This window comes from Lissotriton vulgaris, chromosome 1_1 (genome assembly GCF_964263255.1).
Source record: "Lissotriton vulgaris chromosome 1_1, aLisVul1.2, whole genome shotgun sequence".
NCBI classification, from domain to species: Eukaryota; Metazoa; Chordata; class Amphibia; order Caudata; family Salamandridae; genus Lissotriton; species Lissotriton vulgaris.
In genome coordinates this window covers 10,285,563-10,303,502 of record NC_141685.1, presented here as the reverse complement: position 1 = coordinate 10,303,502, position 17,940 = coordinate 10,285,563, and the positions used below count along the sequence as shown (strand labels likewise).

Sequence of the window (17,940 nt, the reverse complement as noted above, 5' to 3'; positions counted from 1 at the left end):
GTCTAAATTCTAAATGTGTTTCTATCTACTATTCGAGGATAGTGGTGTGTGTTTTCAATATTGTAATATAGCAGACGCGTACTAATATTATTGCAAATAATCTCTGCGACCAAAGTCCTCTTTTGATCTTAAAGGAAACATTTTTATAGATGTTGCATGGTGATAAAATATCTGTAATAAAGTCCCACACATCACTCATATTAAAATGTATATTCAAGAAAAATGATTTGTAAAACAATCTATGATTAAGAATCATTCAAGGTCACCAGGGCAGGACCGTGTACAGAATGCAGATCTATTAACACCCCTATGGAATGAGGAATAACACTAAAAATAATTGCTATCACACCAATTTGGAAGGTTTTTCTCACTTTCTGGGTCAATTTCCAGGGTTTAATTCCTCTGGGTCTGATTGTTCAAATCCTGCTGTACTGTCACCTGAAATGACAGCATTACTTGAAATACCAATGTAGGCAGAATCTCCTATTCCTTCTCAAATCAGTAGAAGGAGACCGAAAAGAAGGAGGACCTGAGTGAGCAACTATATCATTTCTTCTTCTCCAGTAAATAAACGTGAAGTAGTCCCTGCTCTTACAACAGCCATACACTGCCCTGCCTGGGGTATCCCATAGAACAATAATGCACTAAGCAATAATTTTCATTTTATGCAAGATTGGATACATTGTTCTTGTCCTTCAATAGCCGAAAGGGAGTAAATGCTGAATCACCAAGGAAGACCTTACAGTGGTCAACAGTGACTTTACGACTTCTACGCACACGCGTTCCATAAAGTTATGCTTTCAAGATATAAAGTTGAAAATGAAGTCCTAATCACAACCGCCTTGCCCGGGTATAGGTTGGACAAAGCAGAATACATTCATCCAAGCTAATGAAGGTGTAAAGAATCAGAATATTGTCTTGGGACCTGTGGAGAGCGGGTGGACGTGTGCAGGGGAACACGCTGCATGATTTGCTCACACACATTTGTAAGCCGCTAAAGGAACATTTCCAATTACTCACCCCAACTGGCGTTAAGTTACTAGAAGATTTTATATTAATACCATTAAACAGGTACAGTAGAATTTATATGTGTCACACAGAGATAGATATGCCAGCTCATGAGCATGCACACATTCAGAATTTAGTAAACAGGGTAAGGAATATCTGTTTTGTTCACTCCCTCTAGGTGTCACCTCAAAATCAGGATGCTATGGAGATATCATGAAAGTTCCGACAACTGGAGCTGTCTGTGCAAAAGCAATGGAAAGAAACCTATCATATTGTGGTAGGTACCACTTCATTCCTGACAAACTATCATATTGTATTTGGTACCTTTTCATTCCTGAATAGCATGAACGGACAAACTCATTCTCCATCTCATTCTATGTCAATATAATTTTAGTGTAACTAACTGCAAGAAGCATACAGTCCTGGGCCAATGAAATTATGCAATGGGGAGGGTCAAATTATGCCACAGTTTTGACTAAATTATACAGCAGAAAAAGAAAAATATGCAGCGTAATCTAGCATATTTTTGAATAGTATATACACTGTGTGTGTTCATAGGTTACACCCTTACCACGCACTGCTAATTATCTCCCACATTACATCTGTAGCAAAAAGGGTTCTGCCCGTTTAGTCCGCGTGGATGTTTTGTTTTTTGATCACCTGGACTTGGAATTTTTACTATAGGTGAGCCTCACAACAGTTGTATCATCCATGATACTCACATGGTTAAAGAACTGCTAGTGTTTACCGCTAGTGTCTCCTATTAAGATAAAGCTGCTGCAACTCAGAAAATGTATGGGGCACTTGTCTGGCTGAACATGTAAGACAATCGTCAAGCGCAACCTGGTAACTGCACACAGGTAGCCTGGCACAGAAGGCACTCTGCAGCTTTAGATAGGATGAGGTTCCTATGCCTCCTGAGGACCTCAGGACTAAAGAGCTCTTCTTTCCCCAAGGAGTAGTGCGCCAGGAGGCGCGTTGGCACAGTGGTGGCCAGCATGGCTTGTGGGTGGCAGGGCGGGTGCGGGAGGAGGTGAGGGTGTGCCGCTAGGTCCCGCGTCTCTGCTCCTGCACTCCTCGTCTGGACTCAAGGAACAGAGAGCACAACCCCCTCCCCTGATCAATCACAATGCTGCAATGCAGCGTTGTGATCGGTCTGAGCATCCTAATTAGCCACTGGGCCAGTGAATGGGGGCCTGGGCATGTTCTCCACGCAGTCTGTAATGCACAGCAGCCCCGTCCACCTGTAAAGCCGCACAGAAACATTAAAGGATAATATCTCAAAGTTATTATCATTTTATGTTTCCTTTACTTTGCACTGCTTAAAAGCAGTGGGGTGATGCTTCATAGTGGAGGAGCCGCCACTGCATTTGCAGAGTGGTAGAAAAAGGGGGCATGGCCACCAAAATCCTCTCAGCAAAACCATGGTGTGGGGCTGGCTGGAGTTAACAGGAGCGTTTCTGGCCCCCGGGATCCTCATTACCCAAGGGTACTTCACCCCCTTACTAGTAGGGTGCCATGACATGAGGCATGTTTGCAGAGTGGTGGAGGAAGGAGGCATGACCCTCTATCAGGTCTCAGGAATCCTGTTGTTTGGGACTTTCTGGTGAAAAATAGAGAGGTAGTTGAATGTCCTGGGGGCCAACTACCATCTCCTGTTGTCTCCAATAAGTCCCACACAGTGAGATTGCTAATTGGTCTTTGAAGACCATGTCCCCTTTCTCCACTACTCTGCGAACTCGGCTCATAGAGCACTACTGGTTTGGGGAGGAAGTCCGTTTTACTCTTGAGGGACCTTTGGGGCCAAGAAGCCCTCCTGGTACATTCCTACACATACACTGTGGCATTCCTGCTAGCTGGTCAACGACCCAGCCCCCTTTCTCCACCACTGTGCAAATGCAACTACTTGTTAAAAAATCATAGAAATTCACTGAAAAAACAATGGTTCTAGGGATGTTATAGTTAGGAATTAGCATTGAAAAAACCTTAAAAATTCTGCAAAAAAAACAAAGGTTACAATGACAGTATAGTTAGCCTCAGACTTCCCTTGTACAAAACCAGGGAATTGCTGCATTTATAGTTAGCATAGCTAAAAATAACTTGCTCCCCTGCAATGCACTGCTTATGACCGCACATATTACATCACTGTGCTACTGCGCTTGTTTTGAAGAGAGCGCCTGGGTGGCTCAGGTCCCGGGGTATTTGGTTTTTAAAAGGAGGGGGTGCAAGGGCACTCCCTCCTGAGGCTTTAGAAGCCCTGGGGCACACCACCTCCCAGGAGATAAATGAACATTGAGGGGACCACGCGGAACACCCTTAGTCCTGGGTATCACCACCTCCCTGGGGCTAAACAAACACCGATGGGGGGCAGCGCAGAACCCCTAGGCCCCAGGGACCAGCATATCTCTGGGGCTAAACATTTTTTTTAAATGGGAGAGGGACTGTGTTGCCCCCTCCCAGGCCACACAGAGGTCCAGGAACCACCACCTCCCTAGAGTAGCCTGGGAACAGAAAGGAGGGATCCATACATGCCCCTGGGGATCACCACCCTCCATGGCCAGCTCCTGCTATGTCACTCTGGTTCCAGCAGACAGACGCTTTCAAAGTGATTTCATCTCTTTACTTGCCCTCAGAGTTGTGGGCAGAGAACGAGATGAAAGATTGTTCCTGCACAGATTGTGCTTCCTTTCCAGCAGCTCCCTCCATGCAGCAGTACTGCTGGCTCTCATAAGAGGCATGGAGCCACCAGGGACCCTGGGGGACTTGAGGCTTCCCACACAGTCCCCATGTCATACTTTGGGTACCTAGGGCACCCTGGAGACATGGCCCGGCCCCGGGGGATCAGGTCCCCAGTGTTGAGATCGGCCCACTGTATTGTGGCTAGCCCCAGGGGATGAGGTACCTGGAGCTAAAAAATCAACCCAGTGAGGGGAGCTGTGTGGCTCTCCTTCTCAACTTTATTGTATATGGGTGCTGTAGGATGCACCCTCTTATTGTGTGACTGAGAGACTCAGACACATACTCACAATCCTACCCAGAAACTTACACACCTGCTCACAGACCTACTCAGACACTCACGTACCCACTCAAAGACCCACTCAGAGACTTATGCACCCAGTCACTGACTCACTCAAACTCATGCACTCACTCACAAATCTACTGAGACACTCATACACCCACTCACAGACTTACTCAGACACTCATCCACCCACTCACAGACCCACTCAGTGACTCATGTATTCACTCACATTCCCACCCTACTGTGGTAAATATAATTTACCTATGCGGAATTTCTATGCGGTAAAGTTCAATAAGAATAACTCAATCAAAAATGAGAGGCAGAGTTCGTGGCATCTGAGTTTATAAGGGTTTTATTCCATAAAATGGAATTGGTTCGAACCAGGTATCATGTTCCATCACCACGAAGGTTCAGGAAGGGATAGACAATGCTTTATTAACAGAGTACAATATATATAGTAAATGCATATAATGGTGATGGATACAGAAGGCTTAACAGCTGAGAGAAAAGAGATAAGAACACATGTACGTAACAGAAGGCGTGCACGAGGGCGTACACGGAGGTGTGTGCTAGACAACGTCACATGAAAGTGTCACAGGTGGGTGGATCCCTAGAGGAATCCTGCAATGTCAGCAGAAATATATGGCAGAGATGCGCGCGCAGCAGCATGACGTGTGATTGACGTGGAACTGGAGGGTGAAGGGGACTTGACATTTAGCACTATACGTGGAGACAGAAGTCTGGCGTGTCAGAACAACCTAAACCCAAATCATATCTAATATCTTGTGTTTGAGGAACTGTATTATCTAGAAGGAAAGGTCTCTCGGGCAGAGGCTATTCTATACTGACTGCTAGTGCGTGCATATGTGTCTACGTGTCTACGTGAGATGCGAGGGGCCATGGGCCTACCATGGTAACAGGAGCAATGAATTACTTGCACGGAGACAGAAAGGCCGGGCCCTTTGCTCTGCAGCTGTGGAGATGTTTTCCTAAATCACTAGACAGGAATGTATTTTCGAGGAGCGGAGCAGATAACTTGAAGGTAAAATACAGTCTTGGCAGGCAAGCAGGCAGAGCCGGGCACCGCTCGCCGCACAGGGAGTAGGGTAAGGGTCATGGATGCAGATCCAGGTTGCAGCTTTCAGAGACAGAAGTCAGAAAGGGCTCGATGGCAGGAATCAGGGCCTAACTCGCCAGAGCCAGAAAAACGTGAAAGTGCACCATGTAAAGACGGTGGCAAGGCATACTTAGGAACTGAATATTCGACCCATTCATGGTGGATCTGAAAGAAGACATGTTAACGTTGGACGCAATTGTATTTGCGTCTTCATAGCTGGTTGTGGAGGGAACATACATGTACTTGAAGCATGTACATGGAGCCGTTGGGGTCTACGTTAGGGGACACAATTGACCATAAAAATTCATATTACCTCATTCCCTCCTTGTCCCCTACGGACCCTTCATGATATATCAATCTTCATTAATCCATCAATTTGTTCATATAACATCATTTGCTCTTCCTTTTTCTGGCGGGATTTAGAACGTGAACTTGAATGGGGAATACATGATAAGCCGCAAATCGCTGGCCCACACTGCAGACATAGACAACAACTGAACACTATGAGAAGGGCTATTCCTAGGAAGGAGAGGACTTTCCATCCCCAGGCTGATAACACGCTCCAGAACCAACCGGACCAAGTCCAGGTGCCTGGATTCTGGTGTATCTGACTTGCAATCTTGTGGAGACGGGTTATGGCTCTATATACTGATGGTGCGTTTTCTGGAATGAAAACACAGCAACTCGATCCGATGACTCTACAAGCTCCGCCCCTATCGGCCAGGATGACGTCAAGGACAAGACGATTTTGAAGAACAACAATCCGCATAGCAGACTGCTCCTCTGTTAAGTTGCCAAGGGCAGAAGTAGTTTCATTCACTACTGCTTTGAGGGTTCTGGTTAATTTACGTATCAGTTTACTATTAAAGACAGCACCTAAATGGGGAAAGAAACCTTTATTGAAGTCTGTATACTGCTCCCATGCCGTTTCAGTGTAGTCGACAATCGGGAGATCTCTCTTGGGTCTAATGTGTACTAGATGGGAGTCCCTATGATAATCAGGAGGGGCTAGGAAAACAGGTGGCAGAAGGAATGCAATGTAACAAGTACCATCCCAATCTAGAGGTAAGCGTATATATGCTGAATGACCACAAATGAAATAGGAATGACGGGAAGCTTTGAATGTAGACTTGCCATTATCATTGAATTCGATCACAATAGTACATCTACTATGACCCAGGTGTACTGAACCATTCTTTCTGACACATAATTCACCTTTGACTGGTAATACTGACATTGCGGGCAAGACTGGTTCGGTTTCGGACTGGACATTCAGAATCATGAGGTTAAGTGTAAAATTACCTAATCCATATACTTCGTTTTCTAGATCAGTCCCTGTCCTTTGGGGAAGACCCTCCTTGTCAGGGAAACATACTTTATGCAGAACTGTGTTCAGATTTCCCCATACCCAATTGCCCTGGTAAACTACGGAATCAGAATCTAAAGAATTCATTAAACTAAACCATGCACCACAGGAACCATTGTGTGTGAACGGGTACGGAAAGAGGGGCAGAACTCCCTTGTATTTCTGATAGGGAGGGAGTCGGCCACATATCCAACAATTTGTAGCATTGCTGGTCTGATGGGAATGATGTAACATACTGATGAATGTATTGTTGCGCAGCGCAAGTCGGTAAGATAACTCGTGCGGGGGCAGTTCACTGAAAGTATGCTCGGCAGTGACATTTGAAGAAAAATGTGTACGTTTGAAAATAGGAAAGTACATGTGTAGCAATATACTTGCAGCAATAATCATAAGACTCAGAAAAAACATAATCAATAATGTCACAATACAGTGACTACGGAGAGATTTACAATATTCATGTTTCTTGATCTGTTTCTGTCTATCTCTCTCTCTATTGGGGTCTAGCGGGTACATGTCAGGAACTTGTCTAACCGATTCACCTAGGGGAGGACTTAAACAATTAAACTGTCTGACTTGCTAGACCTCAACTTCATGCGAAATTCCTGGGAAGGAGTTTTCTCTACCAGGGGAAGTTTAGTATCAGTCTCTGGAAGGGGGCAGGGCTGGGAGTCTACTTTTGGCTGTAGTCCATAGTGTCTCTTTACATGACTCGAGTGGAGCCAGCCCTTGCGGCCCTCCACTTTTACTGCTGTCCTTGTTGTTAATAACACAAGCTTCGGCGCCTGCCAACGGGGCTCCAGCGGACTCCTCCTGTCGAAATTCCGTACAAGGACCAGGTCACCAGGGACGATCTCGTGGGGCTTCACCTCGGTGTTGTCGGGAAAGGCTGCAGCTACCTGTGAACGACATGATTGTAGTGCAGACATCAAGGAGGCAAGGTAATCTGTCAGCATATTACAGTCAACATCTGTTATTTTACGAGGCAGAGGCGTCCCCCACATATTCGGTGGCTTACCAAAGACCACCTCATACGGGGATAGCCCTGTTCTGGAATGCGCTATCATTCTCATGTAAAAGAGTGCAACTGGTAAAGCTACTATCCAGTCAACGCCTTTCTCTCTACAGATCTTGGCAAGACGTATTTTCAGGGTCTGGTTATGTCGCTCGACGAGACCTGCTGCCTCGGGATGTCGGACACAGTGGAACTTCCACTGATTACCTAGCAGGAGTGATACCTGCTTCATGAGCTCGGATGAGAATGGCTGTCCATTATCTGAGTACACGATACGGGGCAAACCATATCGTGGGAAAAATTCACGTACCAGCTGCTTGGCAGTGGTCGGAGCAGTGTAATCTGGGACTGGATATGCTTCTGTCCAACGGGAAAGTGCACATACAACTACGAGGACATACTTGAATCCTCAACAACGTTTCATCTGGATATAATCCATCTGGAGGACTTCAAAAGGGTGATCGGGAGGATGAAATCCACCTTGCTCTACGGGAATGCTTTTACCTGGGTTGAACTGACAACAGATCATGCAAGTACGCACTTTATGTTTTGCTGCTGCTCGTAAATGCTTATTGAACCAGAGATTTCGAATACTGTCTAACATGGCTTTTTCTCCTAAATGTGCAGGACTGTGTACTGTGTTAATGATAACTTGAACCATAGAGTCGGGGAGAAACCATGTGGCTTTCCCCTTCGTCATCCATCCCTGTTCTGTTTGGATCCCTCCTAGTTCAATCCATTTCTTGATTTTGTCTGGTGTAGCATGTGTCTGTATGTCAATTACATCTAGGGCGGGATCCCTAACTGTCATGCAATGTGTCGGTGTCTGGACTATTGTCTTTGTCAGGTCAGTTGCGTGAGTCTGAGTCTGAGCTGTATGCTTGGCTGTTCGGTCTGCCAGGTCGTTACCCTGGGAAATGGTATCTGTAACTTTCGTATGTGCTTTGCATTTCATGATGGATATCGCTGTAGGCAAATGTATTGCGTCTAACAGAGCTTGGATGAGGGGACCGTGCTGGATTTTGGCTCCGTGAGAGGTCAAGAAACCTCTCTCTCGCCAGAGTACACCGAAGTCGTGTACGACTCCGAAAGCATAACGTGAATCTGTGTATATGTTAACTTTCTTATTCTTGGCTCTAATACAGGCTTGAGTCAGAGCGATGAGCTCTGCTGCTTGGGCTGACAGGGTGTCAATGCGATTCGTTTCTATGACTTCAGTTTCTGTCGTTACTGCATATGCGGCCACTAACTCTCCTGTACTTGTTCTCATACATGAACCATCCACATAAAGTGTCAGGTCTGGATCTGGTAATGCAGTGTCTGTCAAGTCTTGTCTGGGTTTCGTCGTAATGGTAATGACTTCAATACAATCATGTGTCAAAGGGTCTGTCTCACTTAATGGCAGAAGTGTAGCAGGGTTCAATGTATTGCAACGTCTCATTTCTATGTGTGGCTGAAACAATGTCAATTCATAACCTGTTAGTCGTGCTATAGTCAAGTGCTGAGTCTGTGTTCGGTTTAAAAGAACTTCCACGGAATGTGGAACTTGTACTGTCAATTGGTGTCCTAACAATATGGAATCACTTTGTCTGATTGCTAGAGCTGTTGCTGCAACTGATTTCAAGCACGCAGGCAGAGCCTGGGCTAGTGGATCTAATGTACTAGAAAAATAAGCACACGGTTTGTGTGAACCTGCTTGATCCTGGGTAAGTACTGACAATGCGGTAACTTCACGTTCTGTGACAAAAAGTGTAAAAGGCTTGCTGTAACATGGTGTCGCTAAAACAGGTGCTTGACATAAGGCTTTTTTCAGATCGTCAAAAGCTTGCATATGTTCCTGAGTCCAAGGGAGGACAGTCGAAGACGCTGCCTCCTGTGTTGTCAACTGTATGAGTGGTTTGGCTAGAAATGCATACTGAGGGATCCATTGTCTACAGTAAGAAGTGAGGCCTATAAAGGCCCGTACTTCCTTTTGTGTCTTGGGTTGTGACATGTTTACAATTAACTGGATATGGTCAGGTGTTAGCTGTCTCCCCCCTTTGGACAGCAAGTGCCCAAGGTATACCACTTGCTGAACACAGAATTGCAGCTTCGAAGGAGACACCTTGTGTCCCTTGTCAGCCAAGAAATGCAAAACCGTCCGTGATGCTTGTTCACATTCTGGTTCACTTCGGGCGGTGATCAATAGATCATCGACATACTGAAGTAGGGCAGTGTTGTCAGGCATGTGAATACTGTCAAGTTGTCTTTTCAGTGCTTGGCTATAGATGCTGGGGCTTTCTGTGAATCCTTAAGGTGCGCGTGCAAATTTGAAGCTTCGGCCATTTAAACAGAATCCGAAAAGATATTGGCTTTCCGGATCGATTGGGACACTAAAGAAGGCGTTCTTCAGATCAATTACAGTAAAGAACGTTGCCTCTGAATCAATAGCTGTCAATAATGAAGAGATGTCTGGAACCACATGGTACTGCGGTACAATGCATTTATTCAATTCTCGTAAATCGATCACTAATCGATAAACTGGGGGTGCATTTGGATCAGTACGTTTAAGAATTGGAATGATAGGGGAATTACATAGATTCGAGTCGGTTTCTACAACCACTCCTTGTGCAATGAGCTCGTCAATGATTTTCAGTAAAGCCACTACAGCATCTGGTGGTAACTTGTATTGTCGGATTCGTGGTAAAACAACACCTTGTTTCAGTGTAACTCGGTATGGTGTAATGTGCATACAACCTACATCAGTGGGGCCTTGTGCCCATAAATGTGCAGGAACATTCTGTAATCTGGAATCCATATCTCTCAACACATAGTGACCCTTAAAGTCACGCAGAAACAATCTTATTCCTTCCGGAGAACAACAAATTACAGCTCCTAGAGCTTTCAGTGTCTTGATACCTAATAAGTTTTCTGGACATGATTTCGTGAGCAATAAATCTGTAATGCGAGACAACGGACCAACTGAAAGAGGAACTGGTTTCGATACTTCATTTACAATAGGCTTGCCTGAAAATCCAAGGGAAACATTCTGGGAGCCTGAGAGGGGTGCCCCTGGAACCTCGTCGTGACTGATTGTTGTTCTGCTTGCCCCTGTGTCAATCAAAAACTTTCTATCCTTTCCTAATACCTGACTATGTACATAAGGACCCTCTTGATCTACAGGAACCTCAATAAGAGGCAAGCCAACCTCCCTCTCTAGGCTGTTTCATGTGTATCGCTGGTAATCGGGATAATCAGTTTGTGCATATTGGTACATCTGCTGTGTTGCATGTTGTGTTGCGGCAATCGGTTGTGGCTGTGGTACCGCTACGGTCTGTACTGTCTGTTGTGAAGCATGCATAGGCTGTACATTCTGTGGAACGTGTTGTTGGGCCTGGTCCTGTCTAGGTTGACGTGGTCTCTCTTTAGTTTTACCTGTCGATATATTGTGTTTCAAAACTGCACAATCGTTTACATAATGACCTGGCTGTTTACAATAGTTGCATGTCCCTTTAACAGGAGCTGCTGAATTATTGGACTGTGGCATACCCTTTTTCTGACCGTCAGCTGGAACTGACTGAGCAACTAGCATTTTCATTTTCGTGTCTTTCATACGTCTTTGTTCGTGGTCATGTTCTTCTCTAATTCTGTTCTGGTGGTACTGCAACATTTGTAACATTTGGGAAGGCGTATTTGCTTGCCATGTGCTCTCGACTTTCAGTACACGATTCTTAACTTGGGGCAGAGAATTTTCGACTAGTTCAGATACAAAAAGGTGTGGGTATGACTCGCTACTTGCTTTCAGGCCACTATTAATAATAAAACATTTCTCAAATCGGGAATAAAAATCACTAGTGTCTTCATCGGGTTTCTGTTTGCAGGCTGAGATTGCATCCCAATCCTCCTTTTTAGTTGCTAATAACCTTGGCAATACTTGTACTAACAATCCTGGTAATGCTTTAGTTTTGTCCCCAAGACCCAATCCTGGGGTTCGGCCATTTTCTTCTGTTTCTAATGCAGCCCAATCAATCTTTTTATCTCCTACCTCCCATTCTTTTTCTTTCAGTTTCTCGTAAATACCGGCAGGCAATAGTACTTTCAATATCTTCATAATGTCGGGATAGGTATAATCACCCATGAGTAACATGTCTTTTATTTCACGGTGAAAACCTGCAGGGTCTTTATCATGACTGGGCACTATTTTCTTCATTTCAAACAATTCCATTTTAGTTATGGGCGTGTATACATACACACGTGTAAGGGTGTTATCATCATTCCTGACTGGATGTACTTCTCGCAAGGGATTTTGTCTGTCTATGTAAAACATTTTTCTTTCTGGGGGTGGAGCTGAAACAAACTGTGGATTCAGGAAGGCACTATATTTGTGTCGATGTTCTAGAATTACTTTAATTAAATCGGTACCCAGGCCTCTCCATTTATTCATGAGTAACTCTATTAATACATCAGGTAGGGGACCTGGATCAGAATGTTGGCTTTTATACAGAATGAGGAGATGCTGTATCATGTACATACCAGCTAGTCGCTGTTCGTCTGGGGAAAGATTAAAAAATGTTTGTGCTACTGCGTCATCATTATATTTATCAGAATTGTCAGCCCATTGCACTGCTGACCTGGCTAATTCTTGTTCATCCATGGAATTGAGTACATGGTACCCCATTCGCTCTTGAAGTACTTTATCGGTAGCCTGAAATAGATGTTCAGGAGTCTTCGGATTTGACATAGCAGAGTGGAATGTTTCTGGTATTGGACAGAGGTAATGTTTCTGGTTTTCACACGTTTCTTGTTTACGAATGGGTCTGTCGAAGGGCCTATCAAAAGGATGCGGTCTAGGGAATTTCCCTCTGCCTACATATCCTATCATCTTTTTGTCTGACTGATGCGAAGTTTCTGCTAGATCCTCTGTATTATCCTCCTCCTGCGAGGAAGTCGGACCGTCTGATTCAAGATGTTCTTCAGGGGCTCGCCGGGCATGTATTTCTATTATTTCTTTACGGATCTTTCTAACCATAGTATGTACACTGTTCTCCTTCTCATGTTTACCATCCGCGATATTCTGGCTCCATCTATGCAGTCTATCCATTTCATTTTGCGGAAAACCTGCCTGATCTTGTTCTCTTATTAAACAATTAACCATAAATCGCATTATTAAACCTTTGTTCTCTACTTTCTGACGTGACATGGCTTCGGCAACACACTCCATTCCTTCTCCTGTTCTAATAAAATAATACAATTTGTCTAGATGTTCTGGCATTCCTGGTAGTAATATCAGATAATCTGTAACACGTCGCAAACGTAGGGACGCTAGCAACATGGGTCCTGTTGTACCGGGCACTGGGTCATATCTACAATCTGTAAGTTCTCTTCTAAGCTGTTCTGCCGGTGCACCCTTAGGTGTCTGAGCCTTTGCTAAATCTCTCATTGTCACTCGGTGTAACGGTGGGGGTGTTTGATAACCTCCGGTAGCACCTCCTGAAGCGGAGGCTTGACCATAACCTGGCTGTAGGGTCGGTACCTGCTGTAACTGAGTTAGGGCCTGAACCGCGCCAGGCCCAAAAAGATTATGCGGATTAATAGGGGGTGCAGGTAAGGGAGGAGGAAGCAGACCGGGAGGGGTTAGCTGTTGCGGACCTGGGGGCTGAAGATCAGGGGGCGGGTTACCGTCAGCAGGTGGCACACGGGCATATGCGGGAGCTACATCATCCAAGTAGGATGAAATAAAAATGTCTGCTGCGGTCTTGTGACGTAATTTAGTCAGAACCAATGGAGGGGGCACATTTTTCGGTGTTTCCGGGGTCGCCTTAGGCAGGCCCTCGGCCAGGACTGGATACAATCCTGTCATAATTGCGTTACTCCGTCTATCGTGTTGTTCCATTCTAACTCGTTCCCCTTCTTCTAGTAGTTCTTTTTCTTTGGCTTTTTCAGAATCCTCTCTACTTTTCTCTACTTTTCTGAGTGCTTTCTCTGTCCGTCTGTGTGATTCTTTACGCCATAGTTCAATGGCATCTTTCTGTGACTGTCTGGCTTTCTTTTTCCATAATGCTTCTTCTACTCTCATGATGCAATCGGCATCCCATGTCCCTGTAACGGGCCATCTCTGATTCTCTGCTAAATCCTTGGTGTAATCCACCCACAAATCGAGATACAATACAGCGTCTAAGCCGTGTTTGTGGTACATAAAATATCTGGGAGTGTCCCTAGGTGGGATGGGGACAGCTTCCTCGAGTATCCCTTTTCTAGTTCCTATCTGTTTCAGTTTAGAAAACAGCGGCATTTTGAGCCGTGATACTTGATACTTGATACTTACTCGGACTTGGACACAACTAATACAATAAACACAGTAATGAAGATCAAACAATCACTCATACCACGACATTAAGACACATTAAAACATTTCGGAAACGAACAATAACTGGATAACTGGATACTTGATATACTGCTAAACAGTACAGATACACTGCTAAACAGTACAGACCGGGTCTGTGTACCCAAACCCGTCTTGACCGGACACAAATTAATGCACCCGTCTAGATGCGTCCCCAGCAACGGTGCTCACCGGGAAGCACGGAACGGAAGGCCTCAGAAACTCGACACTGGACTGGACCGGACTGGACTCGACTCGACTCGTGACGTAGGTACTTCGGAACCTCGGAACTGGTGGGCCTCTGAACACCTCGGACCTTGCTCTCTCAGCTGGGCTCTTGTCGGGATCCTCCGCACTCCTCACCGCCTCGTCTGGGTGTCGATCGCAGCCTCAGTCACCTCCGTTGGCCTGAGGGAGATACAGGAAATCCTGCGGGTACGCGTAGTTGTCCGTCACGGCTGTGGCAGGGGACCAGGCCTGCAACGCACCGCCGGCGCGTAAGGTGGGGGAGGGGTCCCTGTTCGGGCGCCAATTATGTGGTAAATATAATTTACCTATGCAGAATTTCTATGCGGTAAAGTTCAATAAGAATAACTCAATCAAAAATGAGAGGCAGAGTCCGTGGCATCTGAGTTTATAAGGGTTTTATTCCATAAAATGGAATTGGTTCGAACCAGGTATCATGTTCCATCACCACGAAGGTTCAGGAAGGGTTAGACAATGCTTTATTAACAGAGTACAATATATATAGTAAATGCATATAATGGTGATGGATACAGAAGGCGTAACAGCTGAGAGAAAAGAGATAAGAACACATGTACGTAACAGAAGGCGTGCACGAGGGCGTACACGGAGGTGTGTGCTAGACAACGTCACATGAAAGTGTCACAGGTGGGTGGATCCCTAGAGGAATCCTGCAATGTCAGCAGAAATATATGGCAGAGATGCGCGCGCAGCAGCATGACGTGTGATTGACGTGGAACTGGAGGGTGAAGGGGACTTGACATTTAGCACTATACGTGGAGACAGAAGTCTGGCGTGTCAGAACAACCTAAACCCAAATCATATCTAATATCTTGTGTTTGAGGAACTGTATTATCTAGAAGGAAAGGTCTCTCGGGCAGAGGCTATTCTATACTGACTGCTAGTGCGTGCATATGTGTCTACGTGTCTACGTGAGATGCGAGGGGCCATGGGTCTACCATGGTAACAGGAGCAATGAATTACTTGCACGGAGACAGAAAGGCCGGGCCCTTTGCTCTGCAGCTGTGGAGATGTTTTCCTAAATCACTAGACAGGAATGTATTTTCGAGGAGCGGAGCAGATAACTTGAAGGTAAAATACAGTCTTGGCAGGCACAGGGAGTAGGGTAAGGGTCATGGATGCAGATCCAGGTTGCAGCTTTCAGAGACAGAAGGCAGAAAGGGCTCGATGGCAGGAATCAGGGCCTAACTCGCCAGAGCCAGAAAAACGTGAAAGTGCACCATGTAAAGACGGTGGCAAGGCATACTTAGGAACTGAATATTCGACCCATTCATGGTGGATCTGAAAGAAGACATGTTAACGTTGGACGCAAATGTATTTGCGTCTTCATAGCTGGTTGTGGAGAGAACATACATGTACTTGAAGCATGTACATGGAGCCGTTTGGGTCTACGTTAGGGGACACAATTGACCATAAAAATTCATATTACCTCACTACACTTACCTCAGACTCACATGCCCACTCACAGATATACTCAGACATTCGCACACCCACTCAGAGACTAATGCACCCATTCACAGATCTACTCAGACACTTATGTACTCACTTACAGACTGACTCACACACTCATGAAGGCACTCGCAAACCTACACAGACACTCATACACCTACTCACAGGCCTCCTAATACACTCATGCACCGATTCAGACATTCATGCACCCACTCACAGACAAACTCAGACTCTCACACACCCACTCACACACCCAGTGAGATACTAACACACAAACTGAAAAAAACATTGAGATATTCATGCACTCCCTTTCATACTCATACATTCACTCACACACTCAGTCTCAAATGCTACAGGTTACAGTTAGGAAATAAAAAATGTAAAAAATTCACTTAAAAAAACAACGGTCATAGAGACGTTATAGTTGAGAAATAGCAATAAAAAACTAAAAAAAATTCACAGAAGGGACATTATAGTTAGGAAATACAATTTAAAAAACTTAGAAATTCTCTGAGAAAAGACAAAGGTTAAAGGGACATTATAGTTAGGTTCAGATTTCACTTGTACAAATCCAGTGAATTTCAGAGGCTAAAATGTCTGAGCTAACTATAACCTACTCCCCCACAATGCACTGTTTATGACCTCACAATCATATCACATCACTCATGACATGCTCAGTGACATCACTGGTTACATAATTCAGTGAGTGTGAGTGTTTTCTAAACGTTTATGAGTGTCAAATATATCTACCAAGGTACGACAAAAGTAAAAATAGTATACTAGGTATACACCTAATGAGTGATTCTACTTCTAACATATATTATGTGAGTGTGTGTATCCATTTGTGAGTGCCTTTTGAGGTGTTTGTATGGGTGTGTGAATGATTGTTGCAGTTGATGTGTTGATGTATATGTAGGTGTGTGTAGCTATGTGGGTGAGTGACTGTGTTGGTGATTGTGTATGTGTGTCAGTGGCTGAATGGGTGAGTGAGTGGCTGTGTGAGTGGCTGTATGAGTGGGTGTGTAAGTGGCTGTATGAGTGAGTGAGTTTCTGAACAATTCTATGAGTAAGTGGCTGTATGTGTGAGTGAGTAGCTGTTAGAGTGGGTGTTTAGTTAAGTGAGTTGGTGTTTGAGTGGTTGTATTGTAAAGTAAGTATCTGTGTGTATGGATGTGTGGGTGAGTAAATTGATGTGATAATGCTTGTATATCAATCAATCAATCAATAAATTTATAGAGCGTGCTACTCACCCCTGAGGGGGTGGGGGGACAGCTGCTACTGCTTGAATAGCCAGGTCTTGAGTTGTTTCCTGAAGGTGAGGTGGTCCTGGGTCCATTGTAGGTGTGCAGGGAGGGAGTTCTATGTCTTGGCGGCCAGGTAGGAGAAAGATCTTCCTCCGGTGGTGGTTCTGCGAATCTGTGGGACGGTGCGGAAGGCGAGGCTGGCGGAGCGGAGCTGGCGGGTGGGAGTGTAGAACGAGAGGTTGTTGTTGAGGTATTCGTGGCCCATGTCGTGGAGTGCTTTGTGTGCGTGGGTGAGGAGCCTGAACATGATCCTCTTGCTGACTGGGAGCCAGTACAGGTTTCTCAGGTGGGCAGATATGTGGCAGTGGCGAGGGATGTCCAAGATGAGTCGTGCGGAGGCGTTCTGTATGTGCTTAATTCGTTTCTGAATTTTGGCTGTGGTTCCTGTGCAAAGGGCATTCCTGTAGTCCAGTCAGCTGGGGACGAGGACCTGGGTGACCATAGTTCTGGTTTCGGTGGGGATCCACAGGAAGATCTTTCAGAGCATGCGCAGGGTGTTGAATTATGAGGATAAGATGGCGTTGACTTGTTTGGTTATCGTGAGGGAGGAGTCCAGGATGAATCCCACGTTACGTGCGTGGTCCGTGGGCGTCAGTGCAGTGCCCAGCGCTGTGGTTCACCAGGAGTCATCCCAGGTGGATGCGGATTGTCAGAGGATGAAGACCTCCGTCTGAAGTTCAGATTCAGCCGACTGAACTTCATCCATTCCGTGACGTCTTTCAATCCTTCCTGGAGGTTGGTTTTGGCGGTTGCTGGGTCTTTGGTGAGGGAGAGTATCAGCTGGGTGTCGTCGGCATAGGAGATGATGTTGAGGTTGTGTTTGTGTGCGATGGCGGCGAGGGGGCTCATGTAGATATTGAAGAGGGTTGGGCTAAGCGAGGAGCCTTGGGGTACGCTGCAGATGATCTCGGTGGCCGTGGAGCGGAACGGAGTGAGGCGGACTCTCTGGGATCTGTTGGAGAGGAACGAGGTGATCCAGTCCAGGGCTTTTCCTTGGATCTGGTGTTGTTGAGGCTAGTTATTAGGGTGCGGTGTCAGAC

The 17,940-nt window shown here is 45.5% G+C and overlaps 1 protein-coding gene across 1 annotated transcript in view; it reads left to right on the top strand.

The window, feature by feature from the left end:
• The first annotated feature begins 1,194 nt into the window (after positions 1 to 1,194).
• LOC147736954 (lysozyme g-like) overlaps positions 1,195 to 17,940 on the top strand; it is a 198,243-nt gene continuing 181,497 nt past the window's right edge. The window contains exon 1 of the mRNA XM_086934169.1: positions 1,195 to 1,285. Within this exon, the coding sequence (XP_086790295.1) occupies positions 1,222 to 1,285 (64 nt within the window). The 5' untranslated portion in view covers positions 1,195 to 1,221. The remainder of the gene's footprint in view (positions 1,286 to 17,940) is intronic.